Source organism: Heterocephalus glaber, unplaced genomic scaffold, assembly GCF_053883595.1.
Source record: "Heterocephalus glaber isolate CG9 unplaced genomic scaffold, H.glaber_assembly_v1.0 deba00000621, whole genome shotgun sequence".
In the NCBI taxonomy this organism is placed as follows: domain Eukaryota; kingdom Metazoa; phylum Chordata; class Mammalia; order Rodentia; family Bathyergidae; genus Heterocephalus; species Heterocephalus glaber.
Window position 1 is genome coordinate 17,625,469 of NW_028258153.1, and position 23,241 is coordinate 17,648,709.

Genomic DNA, 23,241 nt, shown 5'->3' on the forward strand with positions numbered 1-23,241 from the left:
GGGCTTCATCTCCATGATTAAAGAGGCCATTATATATGGGAGCAAAACTTTTAGTCATACCATCCCCCCAAACGTGAGATTCTTAGTTGCTTAATGCAGTGGTTCTCAACCAGGGTAGCTTTTTTTTTTTTTTTTGGTACCGGGGATCGAACTCGGGTCCTTGCAACCAGGGTAGATTTTTATCCCTCAGGACATTTGGCAAGGTCTGCTGGTATACTTTGTTGTCACCTTCAAAGGTGTGCTATTGGCATCTGGTGAGTGGTGGGCAGAATGCCCTACAGTGCCCAGGACAGCCCAACAACTGGTCATCTGGCCGGGAGGGTCAGCAGTGAAAACCCTTGCCTGACAGTCTCCTGGGTACTTGTCTCTCTGAATTGCTCCAAACCACTTGCAAAATATGACCTTATCCTTTTAAGACTACCTTCCAGCTCAGGCTTTCCATCTATAATCTTTAGCAATATTGACTAAGTAGAAATATGGTGTAATTTATTATTTCTCTAGAGCCTTATGAGGTGTGCTGCTTTTTCTCTTATGGTGTGAAGGCGATCACCCCACTTCTGCTGGATGCTGAGCTTTCTAGATGCAGCATTCACAGTAGGGTCCTTCCCTAGTGCTGCCTCTTCCCCTTCTACTGAAGGCTCCTGGCCTGTAATAATTTGAGATTTCGCTGAGGCAGGGGTTTGAGTCACAGGAGCTGCAAAGCTGGTATGTGGGAGGGGGCATTTTGCCAGGAAATGGCCAGCAGACCAGGCCCTGAGGATCTGTGGAGCTGTGTGGTACGGTCATTCTCTGCCTGCTCTGTGGTATACAGTTGCCACCACAATTGGTAACACTGGTGTTGTTGCTATCAAAAAGAAGATTGACTGTTAGTGCAGAAATAAGGCAGATGTGTTTTCAGTCAGAAAATAGAGCATTTACTGAGAAAACCATACATTGTACTGGTGTTTGCTACCTCAGTATATTTCTTGTTATTCATCATTCTACTTTGTACCAGCACTGTGAGGAAAGTACTAGAAGTATGAGTTCTTAGGGAGAAAGATGCTATTTCAGGTAAAAAGATTTAAGTGGTCTTATCTAATGGACATGTACTTTATGCTTGCATTTTGCCAGAGGATGTGAATTATGCATTGATTCTTTTAGCAACATGCGTAGAAAATAACATTGTCAGGAGTGCCATCCTCAGATATAATGGACAATATGCTATTATAATTGTATGGCATTGTCCTTGCTGTTTGGAGATAATAGTGCTGACATTATTCCTCTCATACATGTGAATGTGGCTACAGGGAGAACGTGACATCTGTGGCTTTCACACAGATTAGCTTATCCCTGCCACTTGGAGGTATTGCTGTTAGTGAGCTGGCCTCATGGGGTCATGCTAAGTGTCATCTTTTGGATCACAGTTGTTATTGGACCTTAGTTTTAGACTCTGTAGGGAATTAGTCATATTTATCATGCTGACCTGAAGATGCAATGGTTATTTAGTAAGTTTCCTAGAGCAGATGGGCTAAAGAAGGGGTAGGCTGAGACATTTCTACTCCTACTGGCTTTGACAGTGGGAAGCCAGGTGGGTACCAGGCGTGTGAATGGCTGTCTATGTATTACTGCATATCCAAGTAAGCAAAAATATCACTTGTGTTAATCCTGATAGCTTCCTAAGTGCTTTCACTTACACCATTTCATTTAACTTGCACTTCACCTATAAGTGAGGAATTCTCGTCATACCCAGTTGACAGATGATCTGACTGAGGCTCGGATTGTTCGAAGCTATCACTATTGAACTCTAGCAGAGCTTTTGCCGCTCTGTTTTTTTCTTTAGAGATTAGTTTTATTTCTTTTGGGGAATAAAAATGACTTTGATTGTGTTTTTGGTTTGGGGAAATAAATGGCTTAATATTTATTACTCTACTTCACTCACACATATGCTAAGTGACACGTGCAGTATTAGCTTACTTATCCAATATCACCACAAGTGCAGGATAGCTGAGAAAATGGAATGATTGCCTTGTATATTCTGTTTCGGTTGAACTTAAGAATCCTTGCTCTTGGTTGATTTTTCCCTATTTTAAGAAAGAACCCTGGTTTTAAAATATGGAAACAAATGTGAGGTATTGACTCTTGGCATGATATCTGAATATTATTGCGTTTGCGTATTGCAGAGAATTTGTGGAAAGAAATAGTACATAGACACTTCTCCCTGACGTCTTAAAAGAATGTGTCTTAGCAGTCCTTTTTCATTGTAAAATTGGAGAATCCAAAGGAAAGTACCCTAGAGAAGTTGAAGGAAACTGGATGAATCATAACACATGACTCCTATGTTCTCGTCTGTCTTCTTCCAGAGCTTTACTAGGTGAGTTTGAACATGTGGTTTCTGTGCTTTCATTTGTGCTTGTGTGGTGTGTATGGAGCTAGGGATGATTCTCTTTGATCCTTCTTGTGCCTGCTCTGTTGAGGATAGCTATGGATGAGTTGGATGTCCTAAGGAGAGGACCTTTGGTTAACACAGGAACTGTAAGTCCACTAACAGGCAAAAATCCCAAACTCAGGTTAAGATGCTGCAGACATGTGCAGTAGTTTCTCCTCTTTATCCCAAAAGTGAGGTGGCATAGCTGCTTTCCAACATTCTGCCAAAAGAATCTGAAGGAAACTTAGAATGATGGGCATTGTCTTTCAGAGATTTGAAGAAAAAAATGTAAATACCAAAAGACCAATTCCTGGATGGTGGAAGGAATAGCACACATTGCCCCTTAGGGCTCAACTCTTGAGAATTGTTTGCCTAGAGATTTTTCTTTGTGCAATCACGTGTTCCTGTAGATCTTTGCATGTTCACACCTCCTTTTTACTTCGCGAATGCCAAGGAAATAATCTCAGTAAGTCATTGTAACTGGCAGGCCCCCCCATCTTCAATAGATGCTAGCCCTTTGCTTGCTTAGAGTTCACTGCTAAGCATTTAGAATGCTTGCTGCACCACCTGTGTATCTTCCCACTTCCCATGGTCAGATCTTATGCTTTTCAGTGGTTTTCCTTGGTGTCCTTCTCTACTAAAGAGAATGTGTAATGACCAAAGCTAGAGACTGGGAAGAATTCTTCCTAGCCAAGCAAAACTTTGTATGCATCCTTCAGACTTCTTTCATCATATAAGCTAAAGGGACCCTAGGCAAAAGCTTATGGAATCAATTACCACAAGCTCACTTGTTAAACATTTTTAAGACTCTGTTGTAAGGAGAATAAAGCAATAATTAAAATTAAGCGAACAGCTTTTGCTCTATTGAGGCGTTAAATCTTTGTGTAAACACAATCCCATTGTGCACACATGGGTCTTTTTAGATGGGGTGATTTAGACAGCGAAAGCACCAAAGTTTTGAGGTCTGTGGGTCAAGGGCCTGTTTTGACACAGTTTGAAAGGTCGCCTGCTCATTTGTGTCTGTGTTCAGCTGCAGAGAGAGCAGTGAACCTGTATGGTTTCCTGTCCACTGCTGCAGCACAAGGAGGAACCGGCTGGCATTTGGCAGACCACGGTATGTGACAGGCTGGAAGGAAACTGCATGCAAAGCAAGGCTGCTGCTCCAAAGGGCCCATGGGGAGGAGTTGGGGACCTCTGGGGCCCGTGCAATGAGACAGCTTGAATGTGGAGAAAACAGCAGTTATAAAATATAAATGTGTTTATTATTATAGTGGGCCCATGCTATATAGTTTTACACACACTCATATTTGTGATTTATGGCTGCAGGTCCATGTGGAGGAGAAGCTTGCTAATTTATCCACATTGATAGAGAGGCCCGTGAAGATGATCAGACTGGAAGAAGCAGTGTGTGGGGGGGGACTTGTCTCCTAAAAGAACCCCAAAAGGTGGGGGCAGGCAGTGCTCTGTCAGAGGCATCCTTTGTTCATTTATTTTGATAAGCAGAGCTTTGCTTTAATTATTCATGATAATGTTTGCCCTGGAAGGGGGGGGCAGGCCTCTGATGTTGCAGCCGCCATGGGCTTGGACTTGCTTCTCTGTGCAGTTAACACTAAAACAGCCTGCCTGACTCTTCTTGAGATGTGTCACCTGTGAGAGGTGAGAACAGCGAGGTTTCATTTGCACCCGCTGCTGTGTCTGGAGAACTGGTATCAACAGCACTGGAGAGGAGGAAAACTGCCGAGATAACAGCCCCCATTTTTGGATTGTTCTCTAAAGATCTGGTAGTCCAGAGGTCCTTTACCTGAGTCATTTCACTGAAGCCTTACAAGGCAGAAGTTTTTCTTGTCAAAGGAATGAGAAAAGGGAAGCCTAGGAGGGCCTGTGGATACTCATCTAATAAAGTGGTCCAGCTGGTTAGTAAGCCTGGGCCTGACTCCAGAGCTTGTTCTCCTGTGGTACCAACCTAGAACTTCCCTGGGAGGAAACCAAGAAAGGGGGGCTGGAGCAAAGTCCCCACTCTGCTCTTATCACCACCACCACCACCCCCAATCCAAACAATTTGCTGTGCTTTCAGCTCATTTCCTGGTCTTAGCATCAATTACCATCATTTCCGGCAGCATTCCAAAGTGATTCTTGTCTTGGCAGATCTGTGAGCTACTTACTCTGGGAGTTGTTCAGAAGGGAAGCACTTTGGAACAGCATGCACCAGTTCCCATGTCCCCAGAGCATCTATGATTCATGCCTCTTGCAGGACAGCTTCATGGAAACAGGCAACTCTGACCCCAGGATGCTTGATGAACCATGAGTACTGGGGGAAGGATGCTGAGTGGATCCCCACTGGAGCTGCACAGAGTAGATAGAACCTGGGAGCCATCTTAGTGCATGCCCTTCCGTTCAGTCACCATATCTTGTGCACGCTGCTGTTTTCTAAATATGTTCTGTATCTGTCCACTGCCCTCCATCTCTGTTGCTAAGAGTGGTAAAATCTATGTTCTAGCCACTGTCTTCTTTCTCCTGGGTGGTGGTAGAAGCTCCTGGAGAGGCTCCCCACATTTGCTGATTGCTCTCTTGTCCCCGTGCGCCATTTTGTTGTCAGAATGACGTTTGCAAAGCCTGCTTCTGATCACATTAAGCCTCTGCTTAAAAAGTCCCAGCACCTGCCCTGTTCTTAGGGTGCATTCTGAACTCTTACGCATGGTCAGGAAGAGTGCTTTGTAATAGATAACATGACCCACAAGTGTAATGTAAAATTTTCTAGCAGCCACAATTAAAAGCAACTAATTGCACTAATTACATTAATTAATTACTTCTAATATTATACAGTATTTCATTTAACTCAACCAATCCAAAACATTATCATTTCAACATGTAATCAGTATAAACAATGAATAATGAACTATTTTTCATTCTGTCCTTTACATTTTCCTCCATCTGGATATAAAGTCGTCTGCATGTATTTTGCACTTGCACACATCTCAGTTCAGACTGCCCACATCTCACAAGCTCAAGCCCTCCATGCTGAGGGCTACCCACCTGCATGGTGCCACCGTCTCCCCTACTTGTGCTCAGGGTGCCTTGTGTCTCTGGCTCCCTGCAGGGCATGCACTCTGGTCAGTCCTCCTCTTTGCCCAGCTTCTGGTGTAGGTGTGGGAGAGGAGGTGTCTGAGTAATGAGGGACCCTTATCCTGCCCAAGGGTTGGGGGAGAAGGCCCAGTAAAGAGCCACCCTTACTCTGCCAGCTGCAGGGCTTACAGGCATCTGAGGGTGGGTGAAGACTGAAGTCCTTGCTTCTCTACCAGCCTTGGGGGTTTCCATTTTTGGTTTATCTGAACCTGTGTCAGGCAACCCAGATGTTTCTGAGAAAATGAAAAGAATAAAGTAAAAAAACACTGGTAGATCTGACATGCAGTCTCCTCTTCTGAGCACAGCTGGCTGTCTGCCCACACTGAGATCCATAGTAGGGAGCAAGTGGAGGGTTCTGTGGCTAATTAGGAGGCCCTGAGTCCTTGGGGCTTCCAGTCTCAGGAGGTCTCATTCCTTTGCTTATTCATGTTTTAAAAGTTGTAAGAGCCATTATATAGGTGCATCAAAATCATTCTTACATTCTTTCCTGTTGAACCATTTGTTTTACCAGAACATAATTCCAAGGAGAATGTAAATATCTATTCTTTTCTCATTTCTTGGCATTTGCATAAGAGGCAATGAGGTAGTGCTGAAGCTTGTAGAGTCTGAAAGTGATGCCGCCTATGTTTAAGTCTTGATGGCACCACTTACAAGCTGGGTGACCTTGGTGTGTGCCCTTCTTCCTCTGACCCTCAGTTTCCTCATCTGAAAAATAGGTGGATTGTAGTGTGTCCCTCATAGGGCTACTGAGATGATTGAAGGAGAGAATATACATATTCCCTAGTATTTGTAGGGTTTGGTGTATAGTAAGTACTTGATAAAGATCAGTCTGTAGCCCATCTCCCCAGGATTTGTAGAATACTATCTTCCATTGACAAGGCATTCCTTTTCATTAGTTGGGCCATTTAGTTGGCTCAGGAGGGTCACTCGGGAGGGACAGTCCAGGTACTTTGTTGTCAAGCTTGTCTTGCATGACACTTTATACCTCTCTCACACTTTGTTTTCTACTATGTGTATAACTATGGAAGGAGGAAAAAGATGGACATCCCATCAAGGTTTGATTCTGCCATCTGTGTGTCCATACAGCCAATGAAAAATAGCCAAATATATTTCAATGAATGAGATGTACTGTTTGGGCTTTGGGCTGTTAATCTAGGTACAGTGCTGAGTTTTTGTTACTTGGTCCAGACCTTTGGCTTTCTAATCATTGTAAGTTGAGGCACTGAGGTATAGCATCTTATCTCTGATCCTTAAATGAGTTGCCAGTCTTGGAAAATAGTTGGGTCCTTATACTTTTCTTCTGGTCTCTAGCCATCTTAGCTGGAAACAGGTGATTGCAGGCACTTTATTTACTATCTGGGTCCTGAGTAATGTCACATAAAGAAAGATTTTGTGTGGAATATCTTAATAATCGCCTAATCGCCTTGCCTGTGTAGTGCTTTAAGATACATACAACAACTGTACAGAAATCCTCTCACACACACTTCACAATGCCCCTGTGAGGCTGATACAAAACAAGGAACTGGCTGCACTTTGCAGAGACTGAAAGTGAGACTCAAGGGTGTATAATTTTCCAGCAGCCATACAGAGACTATAGGAGTTGCGGCTGGAACCCAAACCTCCCGATTGAGAGTTGGGCATGTACACGTGTGTGTTTTCCACCAAAGTTTTTGTGGACACAATTCTTATTTCTAGAAGTCCTGGCACCCTTTCTAAAGAAAAGAAGTGAGGTTGAGATGTAAAATAATTTTTAAACTGTAGGTACTGGTCATTTGGATATCTGTCATTTTTATTTGTTTGTATTATGCTTTTAGAATTACATCATAAATGAAGGTTTCGTGCCAGAGACCCAAGCTAACAGAAGCTTAAATATGTAAGGTTTTTCCCTTTGGTATGAAATTTAAGCTCTTAGTTCTGCATTGAGACTCCCTTTTTTCGTGTTGTCCCTCATCCCTAGAGCTTCCATTCCTAAGCAGTTGCCCTTGTGTGTGCAATTCAAGATGGCTACACCAGGACTGCTTTCCAGGAACATAGTTTTTGTGCAGCTATTTTGAAAGTGGGAATGGGAGGTGATGTCCCAACCTTTAAAAGTACAGCTTAAAATTGCATTTGTCACTTCCACTCATTCTGTCAGCTAGAACTTAGTCATATGTCAACAAGCAACTGTAGACGATCTGAGACATACAGTCTTTATTCTAGGAGGCCATGAACTCAACTAAAATGTAGGGGCGCTCTCACTGTAAAAATAGAAGAGAATGAATGTAGGCAACTCCTGGCTAATCTAGTTGCTGCTAACCTTTTGGTTTTAAGAATAGTTCATTTTTGACCTATACTACAGACATTTTAACATAAAATGCATGATTTCTGTAATTCTAAACATGGCGAGGAGCATAGTACATTCTAGTTGCTGGCACATTGCAAAACCAAAATAACTGCATGAAAACTAGGGTCCTGGAGAATGGCGAAAATTCCAGATGGAAAGTTAATGTGTATTTTGCATTTCAGTAGAATATTGTATTATTGGAATTATAAAAAGTGATGGAAATTATTAACTTGAGGGAGCAAGCATAGAAGCTCAAATTAGCCACACATTAATATCTCTTGCACCTTTTTTCTCTCAAAGGATAAAATCATATTGCACTGATATTTTCCTCTCAGCATGCCTTCATTCTTTGGTAGAAGAATAAAGAGAAAAGTATTTTGTAGCTGTGGGTTTTGCACAGACAAAATTAAGGCTGTTTGAGGTTAGGAATATATAGTCTGGCAGATTGTATGGGGGTGTTTATACATATGTGGGTGTCAATATGTTTGTGATGAATTGTTTGCAGATTTGGGGGAAGGGGAAGTGGTATGTGTGTTAATATAGACTCTGCGGATGGCTTCAATCATTATGTTTTCTTTCTTATTAATGATTCCTATTAGGGAGCATCAAACAGAGGATGTAGGAATATCTAAGGGGCAGTGACTGAAGGAAGGTTGGATGATGAACTAGTAGTGTGTACCTGTGTTTGTTCAGCTAAGGCAATGAAGAGGCTTTCGCAGGTCCCCATTATTCTGTCTTGGAAAACTGGGGTGAATGGAGCCTGGCCTTTGCCCTTGAGGGACCATTTGGTTTTGTAGGGCTATAACATGTAAATGGATTACTCAGTATGACAAGTCTCTTTCAGACCAAGTGACACAAGTGGAGGGGAGGGGCAACCATCTCTGCCAGAGGCCTGTGCATTTGGAGGTACAGGGGCCATGCATTGTGCCAGGCTCTAAACGTACAAATGTATAGAGGGGCTCTGGCCCCAAGACACTCAGTTTCTTAGAGAGATAATTTGTCATCAGGGTCCCTCAGGGTTGAGCTGTTGCCACTTCTCTGTCCACTATTGTACTTGCTCCTCAGATACCCTTCAGCTCTACCATGATACCACTGTTGTTCATCCCTGGGCCTTTGCATATGCTGGTCCTTCTCCTTGAGATAGCCATGGCCCTTGCCACTGGCATCCTTTAAGTTTCAGGAGGCTGATCTGTGAAACACCTATCTTCATGGTTCTCTTGAGCTGTAGGAATTCTCTCCTCCACACGTATGTATTTATCAAACATTTTGGCTCCTAATTTGTTCATATGTGTGCCTGGAGCTTTGTCTACTGGGATCTCTCTAATGCAGCAACTCTGTTCATTTTAATCTCTAGCAATGTCATTGGTCAGTATATATTTGAGGCAATAATTACTAGAGTCCAGTGTGTCAGACAGAAGAGACTGTATTTTCCCTATCAGTGCAATAGAGCAAAAGTCTAAGTATTTGACTAGATCTTTTCACAGTGCACAGAGATGAGGTATTCTGGAAATAATTCACATTAGGTTTTATGAATCTGGAGGGCAAGGTGTAACACAGCTTTTTATACTGTTGGATTTTGATTGCTCATTGATTAATTAGCTAGTGTCATATTGAATGCATACAATGTACCTGAACCAGTGCTAGATTCTAGGTGATTAGAAAGAGGCAAATGGGATGGCACTGCACTAGACACTTAGTATTTATTGAATTGTAGGTATAAAGTGTCCCAGTTTTAAAAGCACTTTCCATCTAATGTGGGTGGGAAAATGCAGGTCAGGAGATCAAGACGTAAGAAGAATATCTACAGGAAATAGTAGATAAATAGCCAAATAATGAAAGCTTAGAGAAACATACCGTTTCCTGAGAAGGTAAAATAATTTGGGGGGTGGGGCCTGGAACAGAGATACCCAATGAGCGGAGGACACTCGTGTAGTGGGAAAGGTGGGGAGAAGTGTTTGTGAGTGATGGAGAATACTGGGTTTATGTGAGGTGCAGTGGGTGACATGATTCCCTAGGCAGCTTTCTCACTACATAGATAGTGATAATGTGAAAAGCATCTGTCTTAGAGTCTTATCAAAATACAAAACTGAAATTTTCTTGTGGAATACTCTTTTCTTAGCCTTTGTACTTGGAGAAGGTATACCTTTGAGTTGCTTTAGCCAAAAGAGAAATTTGATTTCTGGGGAAGAAAATGTTTGATCATCTTGGGAGAGAATTATATAGGCTACTGATGTTTTAAACCTTTGCTGATTTGCTATTTGCCTCTGAAACCCTCTAGGGAACTGGATCCATATCAACTCAATGTGAATGGTAGCCAGTCCAGGGGAGGAACCTGCTTTCCATTATCTGTATGTCAGTTATCCAATTTGGACTTCTTCAAGGTTGACAGATTTCCCTTTTAGGTTTTTACTAATTTTATGGCAGATTATCTTATGAGCTGTTGATATGTTCGGGCCACTTCTCCATCACCTGCATCGGTAAAGTCGGGCAATGTTAATCGAAGTTACCATGAGCTTAGTGGAAACACATTCGAGGTGCTGAAGACTGCCATTGCACAGCTTCCAAAGCAGGGCCTAGATGGTTTTTGGATCATCCTCTCCTATGTTCCTTTCGTATATGCACCATTGGCCCATCTCTTTTCATATATATTACTCATGTAGCAGAAAGTTAACTTTTTATCCTAATAGTGAATGATTTGGCTTATATTATTCGGTTTCCAGTTAGAAAAACTCCCCAACATATTCAGGGCAGTAAATTAGATGTCATCAATAAATGTGCCAGTTGGTGACTCCCATGGGTCCCTGACCTGGTAATACTTTAGTCTCTTTGCCCTTGCACCACGTATACCCACCCTGCATGCTCCTCCATTTCCCGTGAGGCCCCGGTGCTCAGTCTTCTCACACTTCTCTCCTCTCCCCAAAGAGGGCATCGTGTATGCCTACCCTCCCTCCAGGTTGTGTGCTACATTATTATCCTTGTTAGCAACCTCCGTGCAGGAATAAATCCCTTACTGTACTCACTTGGAGCTGTACATGGGAGCTGCCAACCTCTAAAATCCATTGAACCTTTAGAGGAAGTTCCTGTTCTGTGTTGGTTTACTTTAAAAGGATGCACCTCTGCTTTAGACCGGTCATTGCTTTCACAGACCTTGGGGCCGCCTTTCATGTTAACCATGCTTAGAGCATGTTGTTTGGAGCTAAAGTAACTTTTTTTTAAATTCAAAAATTTCTTTCTTCATCCTTAAAATTTTAAAAGTGATTCACAGAAATTAATAATTTGCCATTGTAGTAAAAACCTCTTGTGCATACCATCTTTACATTTGAAAGTAAAAACCAAAGGTGAGTTTAAAATTCTTTTTTTAAAAAAATAAATTCCTACTGAAATTTAACAAATTGAGTTGTGGGAACTTGACTTATAGAATAATACCTTCAGTACTAAGCAAAAGAAATATCCTACAAATTAATTTCAAATAAATTCACATGGCAAAGTTTGCATCTTGAAAGGGAAAAAATGAATATTTTAACAACTTTTTTCTTCACATGTGTTATATACCTGACTTTTAGCTTTATCTTAACTGATAATCCCTAAAATATATTCACATTTTTAAGTAACATTAAACTTTCACTTGATTAATTTCTTAAGAAGCTGATAAAAATTTTAAAATTAAACCTGAAAAACAACAATAAAACATAAAAATAAAAGAATAAAATATTTAAAAATTAGCCTGGTTCTTAATTTTGAAAAGTACTTTTCCCAAATGGTCAAGCTTTCTTATGTCAGAGGTTGAGAAGAGATAGCTTTATATATGAGTGTTTTGATGTCTAAATTCTTAAGTGAGTTTATAGTCTTTGGGGAATAATAGTAATATCCATCTTAAGAGTTGGGATTTTGTTTTTTTGTTGTTGTTGAGTTTTGGTATTAATTGGTTATATTTTTCTCAGCCACTGCCAGATGTTAGAACACTGCATGCATTTTTAATTACACAAAAAAGAAATTTGACATTGAGTCTTCTGTGGCATTCTTTGGATGATGGGAAACATGCAAAATACTGCAAAAGCTTTTTAATTCTCAGCAGCTAAACTTATCTAGCATCTAGAGTGGTTACTGATCTTCATAAGAAATCTAGGCTTCCTCCCATATTTCAAACAAATTCACCAAGAATCTAACACTTTGCCTTCAGAGGAACATTTAGAAAAAGTTAATTGTTGTTTAAAAAGGAATGTGGCCCCAGGAATTTGTGTAACCCTGAGTAACCCCAGGCTGTGCTTTGGAGGGCAGGGTGGGCCCAACAAGTGAGCAGTGCATTGCAGGGCTCCAGTTTTAGTCTCGTGGAGAACCCTGTGCCCTGCCCTGCATATCAAGTTGATGGGGGTCCTATCCCCACTACCCCCTCTGCCTTCTTGCATTTTTGTAAACACCATTTGACATCACCACCATCACAGTAATATTTTTCATTCATTTGGGACTTTGTAGTTGACTCCTCATTTCACATATTGAGTTCTATCAAATCTTACCTCCAAGGGAAATGGAAACAGATTATTGTTTTTATTCCTTCCCCACACAGTTAAAAATGATAGGTCTTAAAGAAGTTAACTGACTTTGTAAGGCCACAGTGCTGTTATGCAGCAAACCAGAACTAGAATAATCTATGTTTTGACGACTAGCCCATTCTTTTCCCCACTAGAGCAGTGGTTCTTGAAGTGTGGTCTCTGAACCCCCCAATGTCAGTGTCATCTGACAATTTACTGGAAATGTGATTCTTGGGCCCTCCCCTAGTGAACCACCCCTCCTGAATCAGATGCTCTTCAGGTGGGGTCATGCTTCTTTTTCTTTACAAGCTCTTTAGAAGATTCTAATTCTAATCTAAATGTAAGAACCGCCATTCTAGAAGACTGCGTATAATAAAAGAGATGATTATGGGGGGTTAAACTATTTAAAGATAGAAATTACTTTGGGTTTCTTACAGTGCTTTTATGAATAAGAATACTGTCTGAGCATCCATCTACTGTGTATAAAGTTTGCGCTGTCCTCTGTGGATAGAGTGAAGAACAAGTCGAATGTAGCCATCTGTCCTCACGAAACTTATGCTCTGGCCACAAGAAGGACTCCAGCCATTCATTAAGTTTGGAGGTCAGGTGTGGAGATCAGAGAAGTCTTCTTCCTTTGAGAGTCTTTTTTAATGACCATTTCCCAAATTCTCCAAGCTTCTTTGCTCCGGGGCATGTTTTCTTCCCTTTGCACCCAGTTACCACTTTCTCTGTCATATCTCAGCTTAAGTATCACTTCCTAGCTTCCTGAAGTCATGCACAGGAATTCTAAAAGAAGGGGGAACCTTCAAAACAAAGAAAAGTACCTTGTAGAGAGGAACATGAGAGTGATGAGGAGAAAAAGTGGACATGACAGTCCACAGAGGAGGGTACTGGCCTTGATTACAGAACCATTGCTGCTCTAACCTCCACACAAGTAAGAAGGACTCTGAGATGTGAGTGTGGGAGAATGCTGCTACCATGGGTGGGGATGTGGAAACGGGAACCCTGGATGCTAGACCGTGTGCTGGACATGGGCAAAAATACAGGAAAGATGAGCTCTTGAACATGAGCTGATGATGGAGGTTCTATAGAAAAACTATTTTAAGCTAGTGCTGTCCAAAATAGAAATATATGTAAGCCATGTATATGATTTCATGTTCTAGTCATCTGATTTAAAAAATAAAAACAGGCAAAATTAATAATATATTTTACCCAAGCCAATATATACAAAGTATGATAATTTCAACGCAAAATCAGTATGAAAATAGTTATTACTAAGATATTTTACATTAATTTTTGTACTGTCTTTTAAATTCAGTGTGTATGTATTACACTTAACAGCATATCTCAGTTCACATGCTAAATTTTCAGTGGTAAAAGGTAAACGCAATTGTACCAAAAGTATAAAATATTTTTATATCACTTTAATTTTTAAAAAAAATCAATTAAAAATAAATTAAAAGTTCTGTTCTTTAGTTACTTTAGAAACATTTCAATTGCTCATAGCCATCTGTGGCATGTGCCAGCTGTGTTGGATGGTGTCATTATTGGCAGTTGTGGGGTTCACTCAGAATCCTCTCTCATGTTCTGAAAGGCTGTTTCTTACTAAGGGTGTGCTTTAAATTACGAATTTTAGGGGTTTTTTTTTTCTCTTTTTTTGGTACCGAGGATCAAACTGGGGACCTTGCACTTTCGAGGCAGGCTCCGGAACCATTGAGCTAAATCCCCAGCACCCGTATTTTAGGGTTTTGAACAACCTAAAGTGGTATCCAGATTATGACGAGTCAACCTTACATAGACTAGTCATTGTTTAATGGTTGTTTTAGAAATGTTTAAGAAAAGGGTAAATGTTGCCCTGTAAGTGACTGCAAAATACATTGTGTAAATGCAGTATCCCAGGCTCAAACACCTAGCAGCCTTTGGGTAAGCAAGTAACAGATGAATAAAAATCAATATGGAACATAAATTAATGATTCACATTTTATTTTATGTAGCAGCTATTATAAGTGCTTTTGGAATTCTAGAGAATAGAGCCTTTGACTTATTTTTCATTAATTAGCTAAGCCAAAAACTTGGGGAAATAAAAGAAAATAGTTAAGATTCAGCTGAGATTGAAGAGAAATTCAGGCAGTTTTCCAAAGTGGAGTCAGTCAATAAATTGGTGTTGGTGTCTTTAGTTGTGGTGTCTTCAGCCTGAGGAGTCATTGTTAAGCTATGGAGTGATGTTTACAGGTTACTGTTTGTGGTGTCAAGACAGCTTAATGACATTTTTTTCTCTACAGTGGTTTATTCTCTGGGTGGCTTCAATTCTCTACTGCTGCTGAGTGTGATGTGAAAGCAATTGATGAGTCTTTGCTGATTTCCTCTGAATGTACCAGGGACAATACAAACCTATCAGGAAGGATTTTCCCTCTTTCCCAGGTTGTATTTCCATTTCCCAGTCTGAGAAAATTCCAAGTTCTTAATCCAAGTCCTGAAGACACTAACACCTTGACATGCCCATATATCTAGAAGCTACACTAAAAAAAAAAAAAAAAAAAGAAAAAATTAAATAAATAAAGAGAAATGGGTAAAAGTGCAACAGAAATCCGGGCATGTCAGAATCCTCATCTTTGTAGCACTTGGATTAGAGGTTTTTTTTGAGAAATAATACAAATATATTTTATTTGAAATAAACAAACAATGCTAACACAGCTTTCATTTAGAAACAAACTCTTTCATGACTGTATTACTGAGCAAAACAAAGCTGAAGTATAAACAGCCTTCTTTTTTAACATGTATCTGGAGACAGGTAGGAAGACACTACTTGGTTTATTAAAAAACTGACCTCCCTTTAAGGCCTGGTCATAGAAGTGTAAACAATGTAAATGAATCCACCATTATCAGTTGTCCTATCGTATCTCTGTCACCTGTGTATTTGGAGATCACACATTTACCTGCCAATATACCTTGGTATATCACAGTTACTTTTGAGTTCTTGGCAGGCAGAACTAAGGAAGAGTAATTTGGAACAACTTTTATATACTATTTAGAAAACTCTAGTATTCCCTTACATAACGGGTTACAGTAGAGAGATACTGCCTGGAAGTTACTCTTTTCACTTTGGTTTAGTTTTAGTTTTTGTGATTTATAGAGCTGTTTGACTCATTTGCTTAGAGTACAATCCTGCCACAAAGTATTAAAGGACAAGATATCCGTGATTCCTTCAACACTGCATTTTTCAAGTTTTACTACATTCACAGTATGTCAGCAGTTCTAAAAAAACAAAACAAAACAAAAACAAAATCAAAAATGTAAATGGGTAAAATTCTTCTAAAAATGCAGGTGTCAATAGCTACAATAGGGAAGACCATGAGAGAACCCCCCACCCCGCCCCGCCTCTCCAAAAAAGCAAACATGTTCATGTGCAGGGAATGTGGTTCAAGTCTTTGGATTTAAAAACAAGTTCCCCCAGAAAAGCTGGCTATCATGGAATTTCCAGAATGCTTATTTTGGCCCTACCAAATGGACCTGAAAGGCCCCAGTGCAAAGTTTTAAAAAAATAACAGTTTTGGGATGCTATAAATGATGATCAAAGCAGTCAGGGAGAAGAATGACCGTATCTTCCATTTAGCTGGTTTGTAGCACAGTCTCTTCAACTGTTGGATCAGTAAAAACCACTGAAGTACCAGAAGTGCTTTGAAGCATAGGGGTAAAAAAGTACCGAACATATTATCTAAACAGTAACAGGACTTCATGGCTAGGAAAATTTTCTAAATAGTAAAATGACTCCAAGATAGATCTCTCTTTCCAACATAAAACATAGCAGAAAAAAAAAAAAGATTTACAAGTAGATATAGTAATAATAGAAAATTACAAGGCAGAGAACACAAATTTAAGACAATGCTATAGGTTCAACAGTATTCCATGAGGCTAGAAAATCTGTTAAGTTTGAAAGCCCTAGCAAAATATCACTTTTGTTTATAAATCACTTATTTATCATATGACCATGTGTTGGATCATTTTCTTTCCACATACTGAAGAATCCTACAGTCAGCCTTTAAGCATCCTCCATTTCTTTGCCAATCTTGTAACTGAGTATCTTGTTCCAGTCGATTGTGGTACAGGTAACTGGAAGCTGCCGGTTCAAGGCCTTAAATGTGGTGTCTAACATTGTTTGATAGTCTTCACGAATCACTTTCTGATACTCATTTTCTGCATTCTCTATGATTTTAATAAACTCCTTCACAGTTTGGACTTCATTCAAAACATTTATTGAATCTTGCACATCTTTATGACTAACCAATTGAACATTACCATCTTCATAATAGTGAACCTGGATCTTGAGCACTCCAACTACCTGGGCTGTAGATGGAGTGATGATGAACTTCCACTCTGATCTCCAACGGCCATTCCAGAATTTTTTATGCTGGAACTGGTGCTTTCAGTACGTGCAATAATAGTCTGTTGCCCATCTATAGTTTTAGATATACAGTACAGAAGCTGTTGGAATAATGATCTTTCACATAGGCTCTTAAAGTACTATCACAGGATTCTCTCCAAGACTTCAAACTTCCATCTGTTTCCTCTGGCTGGGGGTCACTTGGTTCTTTCCGTAAGTGTTCAAACTTAAAGGAAATTTTGTTTCTTGGAACTAAAAATCTGCTATTACCCAGATCACCATGCTCTGTAATTAAAACCTGATCTTCATATCCTTCTGTCTTCACAGTTGTGAACTGATCCATGTTATACTGGGCAAATGCATGAGCTGCCCCTTCCCTGAGGAGATTGTCATTGTTAAGTAGTAGCCGGACATCATCGAATACTTCATTAAACTCCCCTGGAGGTACATGAGTGATGAATTTAGCAGCTATGCGTACTTCCTCCTCATCCGACACAATCCTCGAAGTCTGCCATCTTGGGCTGCTGTGGCCCAACCTGGCAGTGAGCTGGAGGCTTCAAAATTTGTGGATCGGGAAATGGATATAGAAAGTTTGCCTTAGTGATGTTTATTTCCAAGGGACTCTTAACACCTTGGGTGCAGAATTCTGCCACATGTTCATATTTCATGCTGCAGTCTCTTAAAGGCAACTTGACAGCTTAGTACATTTGACATGTCATTTATGCCCTCCCAGATGCAGCTTCAGAGGGAACCTTTGCAAATGACTTTCACAAAATGACGCAGTTGGCTTCCCAGAGGGCATGTCACTGAGGAGGTTGGGGTCTGAGGTGTGGGATAAAGGATTAGAGGCGTTTTCAGAATCCTCCTTTTTTGTTTTTTAGCCTCTGAGAGATGAGGAAGAAGTGAAAATCATCTTTTTGGGTAGAGGCATACGTCATTCATTGGAGAGGACTGCATTTTAGTCTCTGTCAGTGAGTGTCAGGTTTAAACAACAGGCAAGCATTCTCACTCAGCCAGCACAGTACACTGACAGCAGGGGGATTGGAATTACACGGGCTGTCCTGCCCCTCTGCCTGTACTCAGTCTGTGTTGCAAACAATTTGTATTCATTCAGAATTCAACAGGACTGAGGCAGTTGCCACTATAGTGCAGTTGGTATTGCTCTGAACAAAATGGAAGCCCTCGTGAAGCTGACCGTCATCCACCCATTTGATATGCAGTCTGATTTCAAAGTAACACAGTGCTGGGGCTAAAGTGACAGAATCTGCTTTCTTGTGTAGGTAGTGAGAGTAGGTCTCTCTGAGGAGGAGACATTTAGGAAGAGATGGGCATGAATAGTGAAGTGGGAGAGAAACAGTGTTCCAGGCAGAGGGAGTAGCACGTGCCAAGGCCCTGAGGTAGTGGCATGTGAAGTAAGGCAGTGCTATAACAGCAGCTCCCCTCCAAGAGAGGCAGTGAGGAGGGGAGATGAAGTTGGAAAGGTGCCTGGAGCCAGATTGCGCCGACTCCAGGCCTTACAGTCTTTTGACTTTTATTCTGAAAGTGATAGAAAGCTACTAGGGCATGTACACTTATTTCATATTCACCTTTTGTGGGGTTGTGAACATTTTTGGCAGTCTGCTGAATCCTTCTGATCACGTTTACAGAATAATGTTTTTAAATACATGAAATCCAGGGAATGTCAAAGAAACCAATTAAGTGGATATATATTGTATTAAGGTCCCCTGAAAGGGACACATATGCTGTGGTTTACATTGGCAAAGGATGCTCTGACAGCTGGAGGGAGAAGAGACTGGAAGTGAGATGGGCCTGGGGTCACTGTTTCCATTTCTCCCACAGGGCACCTCCTCCACAGTGGGGTTGTTCAACACAGTCTTTCTGAATACAAAAAGGAAAACGTGTGACTTCTCTTTATATGAAATCTACACTCTTTTTAGTGTAAGAAGAAAAACATATAACTTCTATTTGTATTTCATTTGCCCTCATTCTTTTTCATTGTTCCATTGAATATATGTTTTATAATATCATAATATACTAGGACATCAGTACATTTCATAGAATTCATGAATAAATCTACATATATTGGAAGTTCATGCAAGGAAAGTATTTCTGATGGCGTTGTTTGATCAATCCAATCTGATTGTCTTGGCTTAGGGAGCATGATCCTGTGAGAAACTAAAAATGCCACACTAGTTTACACCACACTCCATTTCAGATACATTTTGTGGGAGGGCCTGAATGCCACGATTCAACTTTGCTAAATGTCAGTTGTGTTTCTCAAAACACCCTCACCTCTCCTTAAGAGCCCTCATCTGGCTGTAAATCTATTTACACCTGATTAGACCTACTGTCACCTGTGAGGTGGCATGTACTCCCCCACCCCCAACAAGTTTCCTGTGGTTACTACTGCATAGGAAAAGGGATTCTTGATATTCACCCTAAAATTCAGGAGGTTCTGAGAAGAGTCCTGTACTGGCAGCATCGTGAGCTAGGTGTGCTCACCCTCTGCTTCACTCGCCCCGTTGGGACTTGAGTCCTGGTGGTTTAAGTCTCTATTGTCTGCCTGTCACAAACAGACTTCTCCTGAACATTTTCATACACTCCTGAGGTGCAGCCTGCCACGTGGCATGTCTCATTCCAGGCACAATCTGGCAAAGTATTGTGCAGGAGTGCCACACTTCCTGTTTTATACCCAGGAGGAGTATCTGGAGTGGAGGAGGCAATGGAGAAGGAGTGTGAGGAGCAGCTTTTCAGGAAACTGGCTCCAGTTACTGCTGAACGGCCACCATTGCCTCTCCCCAAAGAAAACATTTCTTCTTTCCTTTTATAAATACAGAAGTTATTTTATAAAGAAAGAAGCCCAAGTATTTTATGAATAAGCAGAAATCTTCAGGTAGGCTATTAGGATGAAAACTAATGCTGAATGGCCACAGGTAGGTCCTCTCCTCAGATCAAGGGGGTGGTGGGGGCCGGGGAGATGCTATCTCAGCCCTGCTGAAAATGGTGATGAGAAGACTTTTCGCCTCTCTGCCTCACCAGTAGAAACTGGTTGATGGAACTGGGTACAGAGCCTGGCCGACCCCGCTGGTCCTAGGCTCTAACTAGGAAGCCGTATTCCCCATCCCATGTTTCCTCTGCTCCTCTAAACTCTGAGCTCTGCTTGCTTCAGATACTGCCCCTTTGGCTGAGTTCTTCCGTGATTGTGTTAAATTTCATATTAGTGTTTACAGAAATGGAAATTTGGAGGTAAACTGATTAGACACTGGAAAAACAGTTTGATGAATCACCACAATGTAACTTGGCTAAAATGTCAGGGCACAAAGAGGCCTGGCCTCGGTATTACTCTTTGTAGCACCTGGCCAGCAGCAAAACACAGTGGTAGATGATAAGCATCTGAGCCACATCAGCCTATCTGCAGTTTTTCTCTACCCAGTGGCTAAAGACACAGTCACTAAAGGACTCTGAAATACAGCATTTCTTCAGTAGGATAATGTTTGCACAGAAATAGTATTCAGGGAAATAACAGAAACCTTGATATGCTTTGTCAAAATAAAACAAAACTTAGTTAAAAGATTTCAACAAAAAGAAAAGCAAATGGTTTGTAATGAAAACAGTGCCCAAAGGCATCCCCTTTAGTCTTTTATTCTCTGTCTTTCCTGTGCCCTTCAGAATGTGGTTGCCTGTGATGGATGGATCAGTTCAATTATGGGATTGATTTGGGGGGCCGAATGTTTCGGCCTGTTGCTGAAGAATTTCATGGGATTTTCTAGGTGCCTTGTTACATATGGGATATGTTTGGTCCCCGAGGTGCTGGTAAACTCCAGTTTTCCTTACATTTGAAGGTCTTTGAGAATGAGAATGAGGGGCATTTTGAATGTTTGAAGTCTTGCATTCCTCATTCTCCTTATTTATTTATTTATTTATTTTTTGGTACCAGGGATCGAACTCGGGTCCTTGTGCTTGCGCAGCAGGCGGCGAAACCACTGAGCTAAATCCCCGGCCCCATTCTCCTTATTTATGTGTGTGTTTGTTTGTGCCACATCACCACTGGAGATAACAGAGCCTTGAGGGTGATCCATGACTTAACACATGCTCCCAGCATTTCTCTCAGAGAAGACTTTGGGGTCTCTCAGTTCCCCCTTCAGAATCTCCTTATACACCTACGGAACACAGTTTTTTAGTTCCACCCTCCATCAGTATACTATGAAAATATTTTTCACTATTTAGGCTGCCCAGAGTAATTCTAGACTTGACTGGAGGTGAATGTCTGAAAGTTTTTATTGATTTCTAGTTAGACCTCTCTCCTTTGCCAGCACTGCAAAACGGAGAGGCCGGCAAATTCAGATGCATTCACTTCTGCTGGACGCCAGGCTCAAGAAACATGTCTAATGTGTGACCTCTTGAAAACTCAGAAGAAATGCAGATTTATTAATAAGCCCATCCCCGTTTAGCAGATAAGGACACTGAGGTCTAAAGTGCGTAATGAGAGCCAGAGGTTTAGCTCAGTGGTGCCAGCGCCTGCCTGGCAAGCGCAAGGTCCTGAGTTTGATTCCCAGTTCCACCAAAAACAAAAAACAAAAATAAAACATGTTAAAGTGTGTAATGAATTCAGCAAGGTCCCAAGTGTGCTGACATCAAAGTGTCTTATGACACCTTCACTCAGCTACTTTTTCTTTAGCAGATGCATTAGTGATTTTTTTTTTCTTAGTTTCCAAAAATGAATGGGTTTCCTCCTGGGCTTCTAGTCCTCCTTATGTCCTCTTGGTCCCCTTTAAAAGAAATGCCTGTGTGTCACATTCCTCTTCTTCATGGACCTTACAAGGCAATGGCTCACTGGGGGACCGATTTAATAAAATAAAACTTTCAAGCATGTTTGGCTTGATTCTAGGTGATACAGATATAGAATTGTGAATGCTTTGTAGTCAAGTTTAAAGGGAATAGAAAGGTGGAAAGTAGGTCAAATATGGTAACTGGGTAATGTCTTCTTAAGGGGTGCGTAGTGGAGATTTAGCTCTTAAAAATGGAGAAATACATGGCACATTCATAGTACTTTGGCACCTTCATATCCTGAAATTTTGAATTATGCAATTTATAATATTTACCATTATTTAATGTATCCCAGCAACTAGTCTAAAGTATAATTTATATGGATATTGATTTATTCTTTCCTAACATTTTGAAGTATATACTACTGTTATCTTACAAAAACTATGACTAAGGCAGGCTTATTGACTTGTGCAAGGTTAGACAATTGCCCAGGTTGCTGAACCTTGCCCAGGGTTAGACAGCTGCTGGCAGGAGTGGAGGCTGATCCTAGAAGTTGGCTGGAGAGCCCTGAACCATGGTGCATCCTGTCTTTCAGTGGCAGGTGCTCAATTGCACGATTTCATGGGGTTTTAAAGATTATTTTTCTTTGTAATTAGAACCAGCTCAACATACAGTTGGAAGGGTAAATATTTGTCATGCTTAGTGACAGACACGATGGGTTAAAGAAAAAAGGTCTAAGGCAAAGTCAGGTGCTTTCTCTTACATATCCCTCCATCTGTATTTAGTCTAGCAAAGGTCACTTGAGCACAAGTGCTCGGATTTCATGCTTCTAAGCAGCTTCCTTGTGGTTAAAACCTTGCTCTACAAATAGACTTTTAAAGTGTTTGTAATAATGTACATTGTATGGACAATTGGTCATTACATTAGAGGCTTCTTAACTAGGGATTTTGTGACAGTATTTTTCATCATAAGTGACAGAAATCATAAAGCAGTTTTTGTTTTGCTCCCAAATGGCACCCTTTTCTGATGGTATCCACTGGATGGACTTTTACTGGAAGAGACAGCGGTTCTGGGAGACTTGAGCTGTTGGCATTGTCAGTCAGCTACCTGGCTATGGTTTGTGGTAGAAGAGGAGGAGAGGGAGGAGAGTAAAAGGCTTGAAATGGTAAATTACTGTAGGTTCTTGAGAAAAATAGAAATAGAAACATTTGTGGTTCAGATGAAAATAGCACATTTCCTTTCTGCTTGGACTGTGGGGGGTCAAAGTGCTCCAGGGAATAGAAAATAAATAAAAATTGATCCTTCACCAGTTGAAGGAAATGTTCTGACTCTGGGAACTGAAATGACAGCTCCAGATTTGAAGATACTATGAAAGCACGTTTGAAGGTTAAAAAAAAAAAATCCACCAGGGGACTTAAAAAAAGAGAGAAGATGAGCTAACATGTTAGGAAATGTAGTCTTTAGAGAATAATTTATGCAGCCCTTTTCTGAAACTGACCACTGGAAGCAGGACCTGATCAGGTATGGGATGTTTGGTGCTCACCATGGTCCTTCCGTTTCTTCTGTAGGTGAGAAGCCTTACAAGTGCTCATGGGAAGGATGTGAGTGGCGTTTTGCACGGAGCGATGAGCTCACGAGGCACTACAGGAAACACACAGGTGCAAAGCCCTTTAAATGCAACCACTGCGACAGGTAAGGGGATGTAGACACTGCT

At 40.9% G+C, this 23,241-nt stretch overlaps 1 protein-coding gene and 1 pseudogene across 1 annotated transcript in view; one reads left to right on the top strand and one right to left on the bottom strand.

Moving 5' to 3' along the window:
- Klf7 (KLF transcription factor 7) overlaps nucleotides 1-23,241 on the top strand; it is a 90,824-nt gene that overhangs the window by 54,731 nt on the left and 12,852 nt on the right. Inside the window, exon 3 of the mRNA XM_004851152.3 lies at nucleotides 23,096-23,219. Coding sequence (XP_004851209.1) covers nucleotides 23,096-23,219 — 124 coding nt within the window. The remainder of the gene's footprint in view (nucleotides 1-23,095; nucleotides 23,220-23,241) is intronic.
- On the bottom strand, nucleotides 16,419-17,275 carry LOC101713478 (F-actin-capping protein subunit alpha-1 pseudogene; annotated as a pseudogene).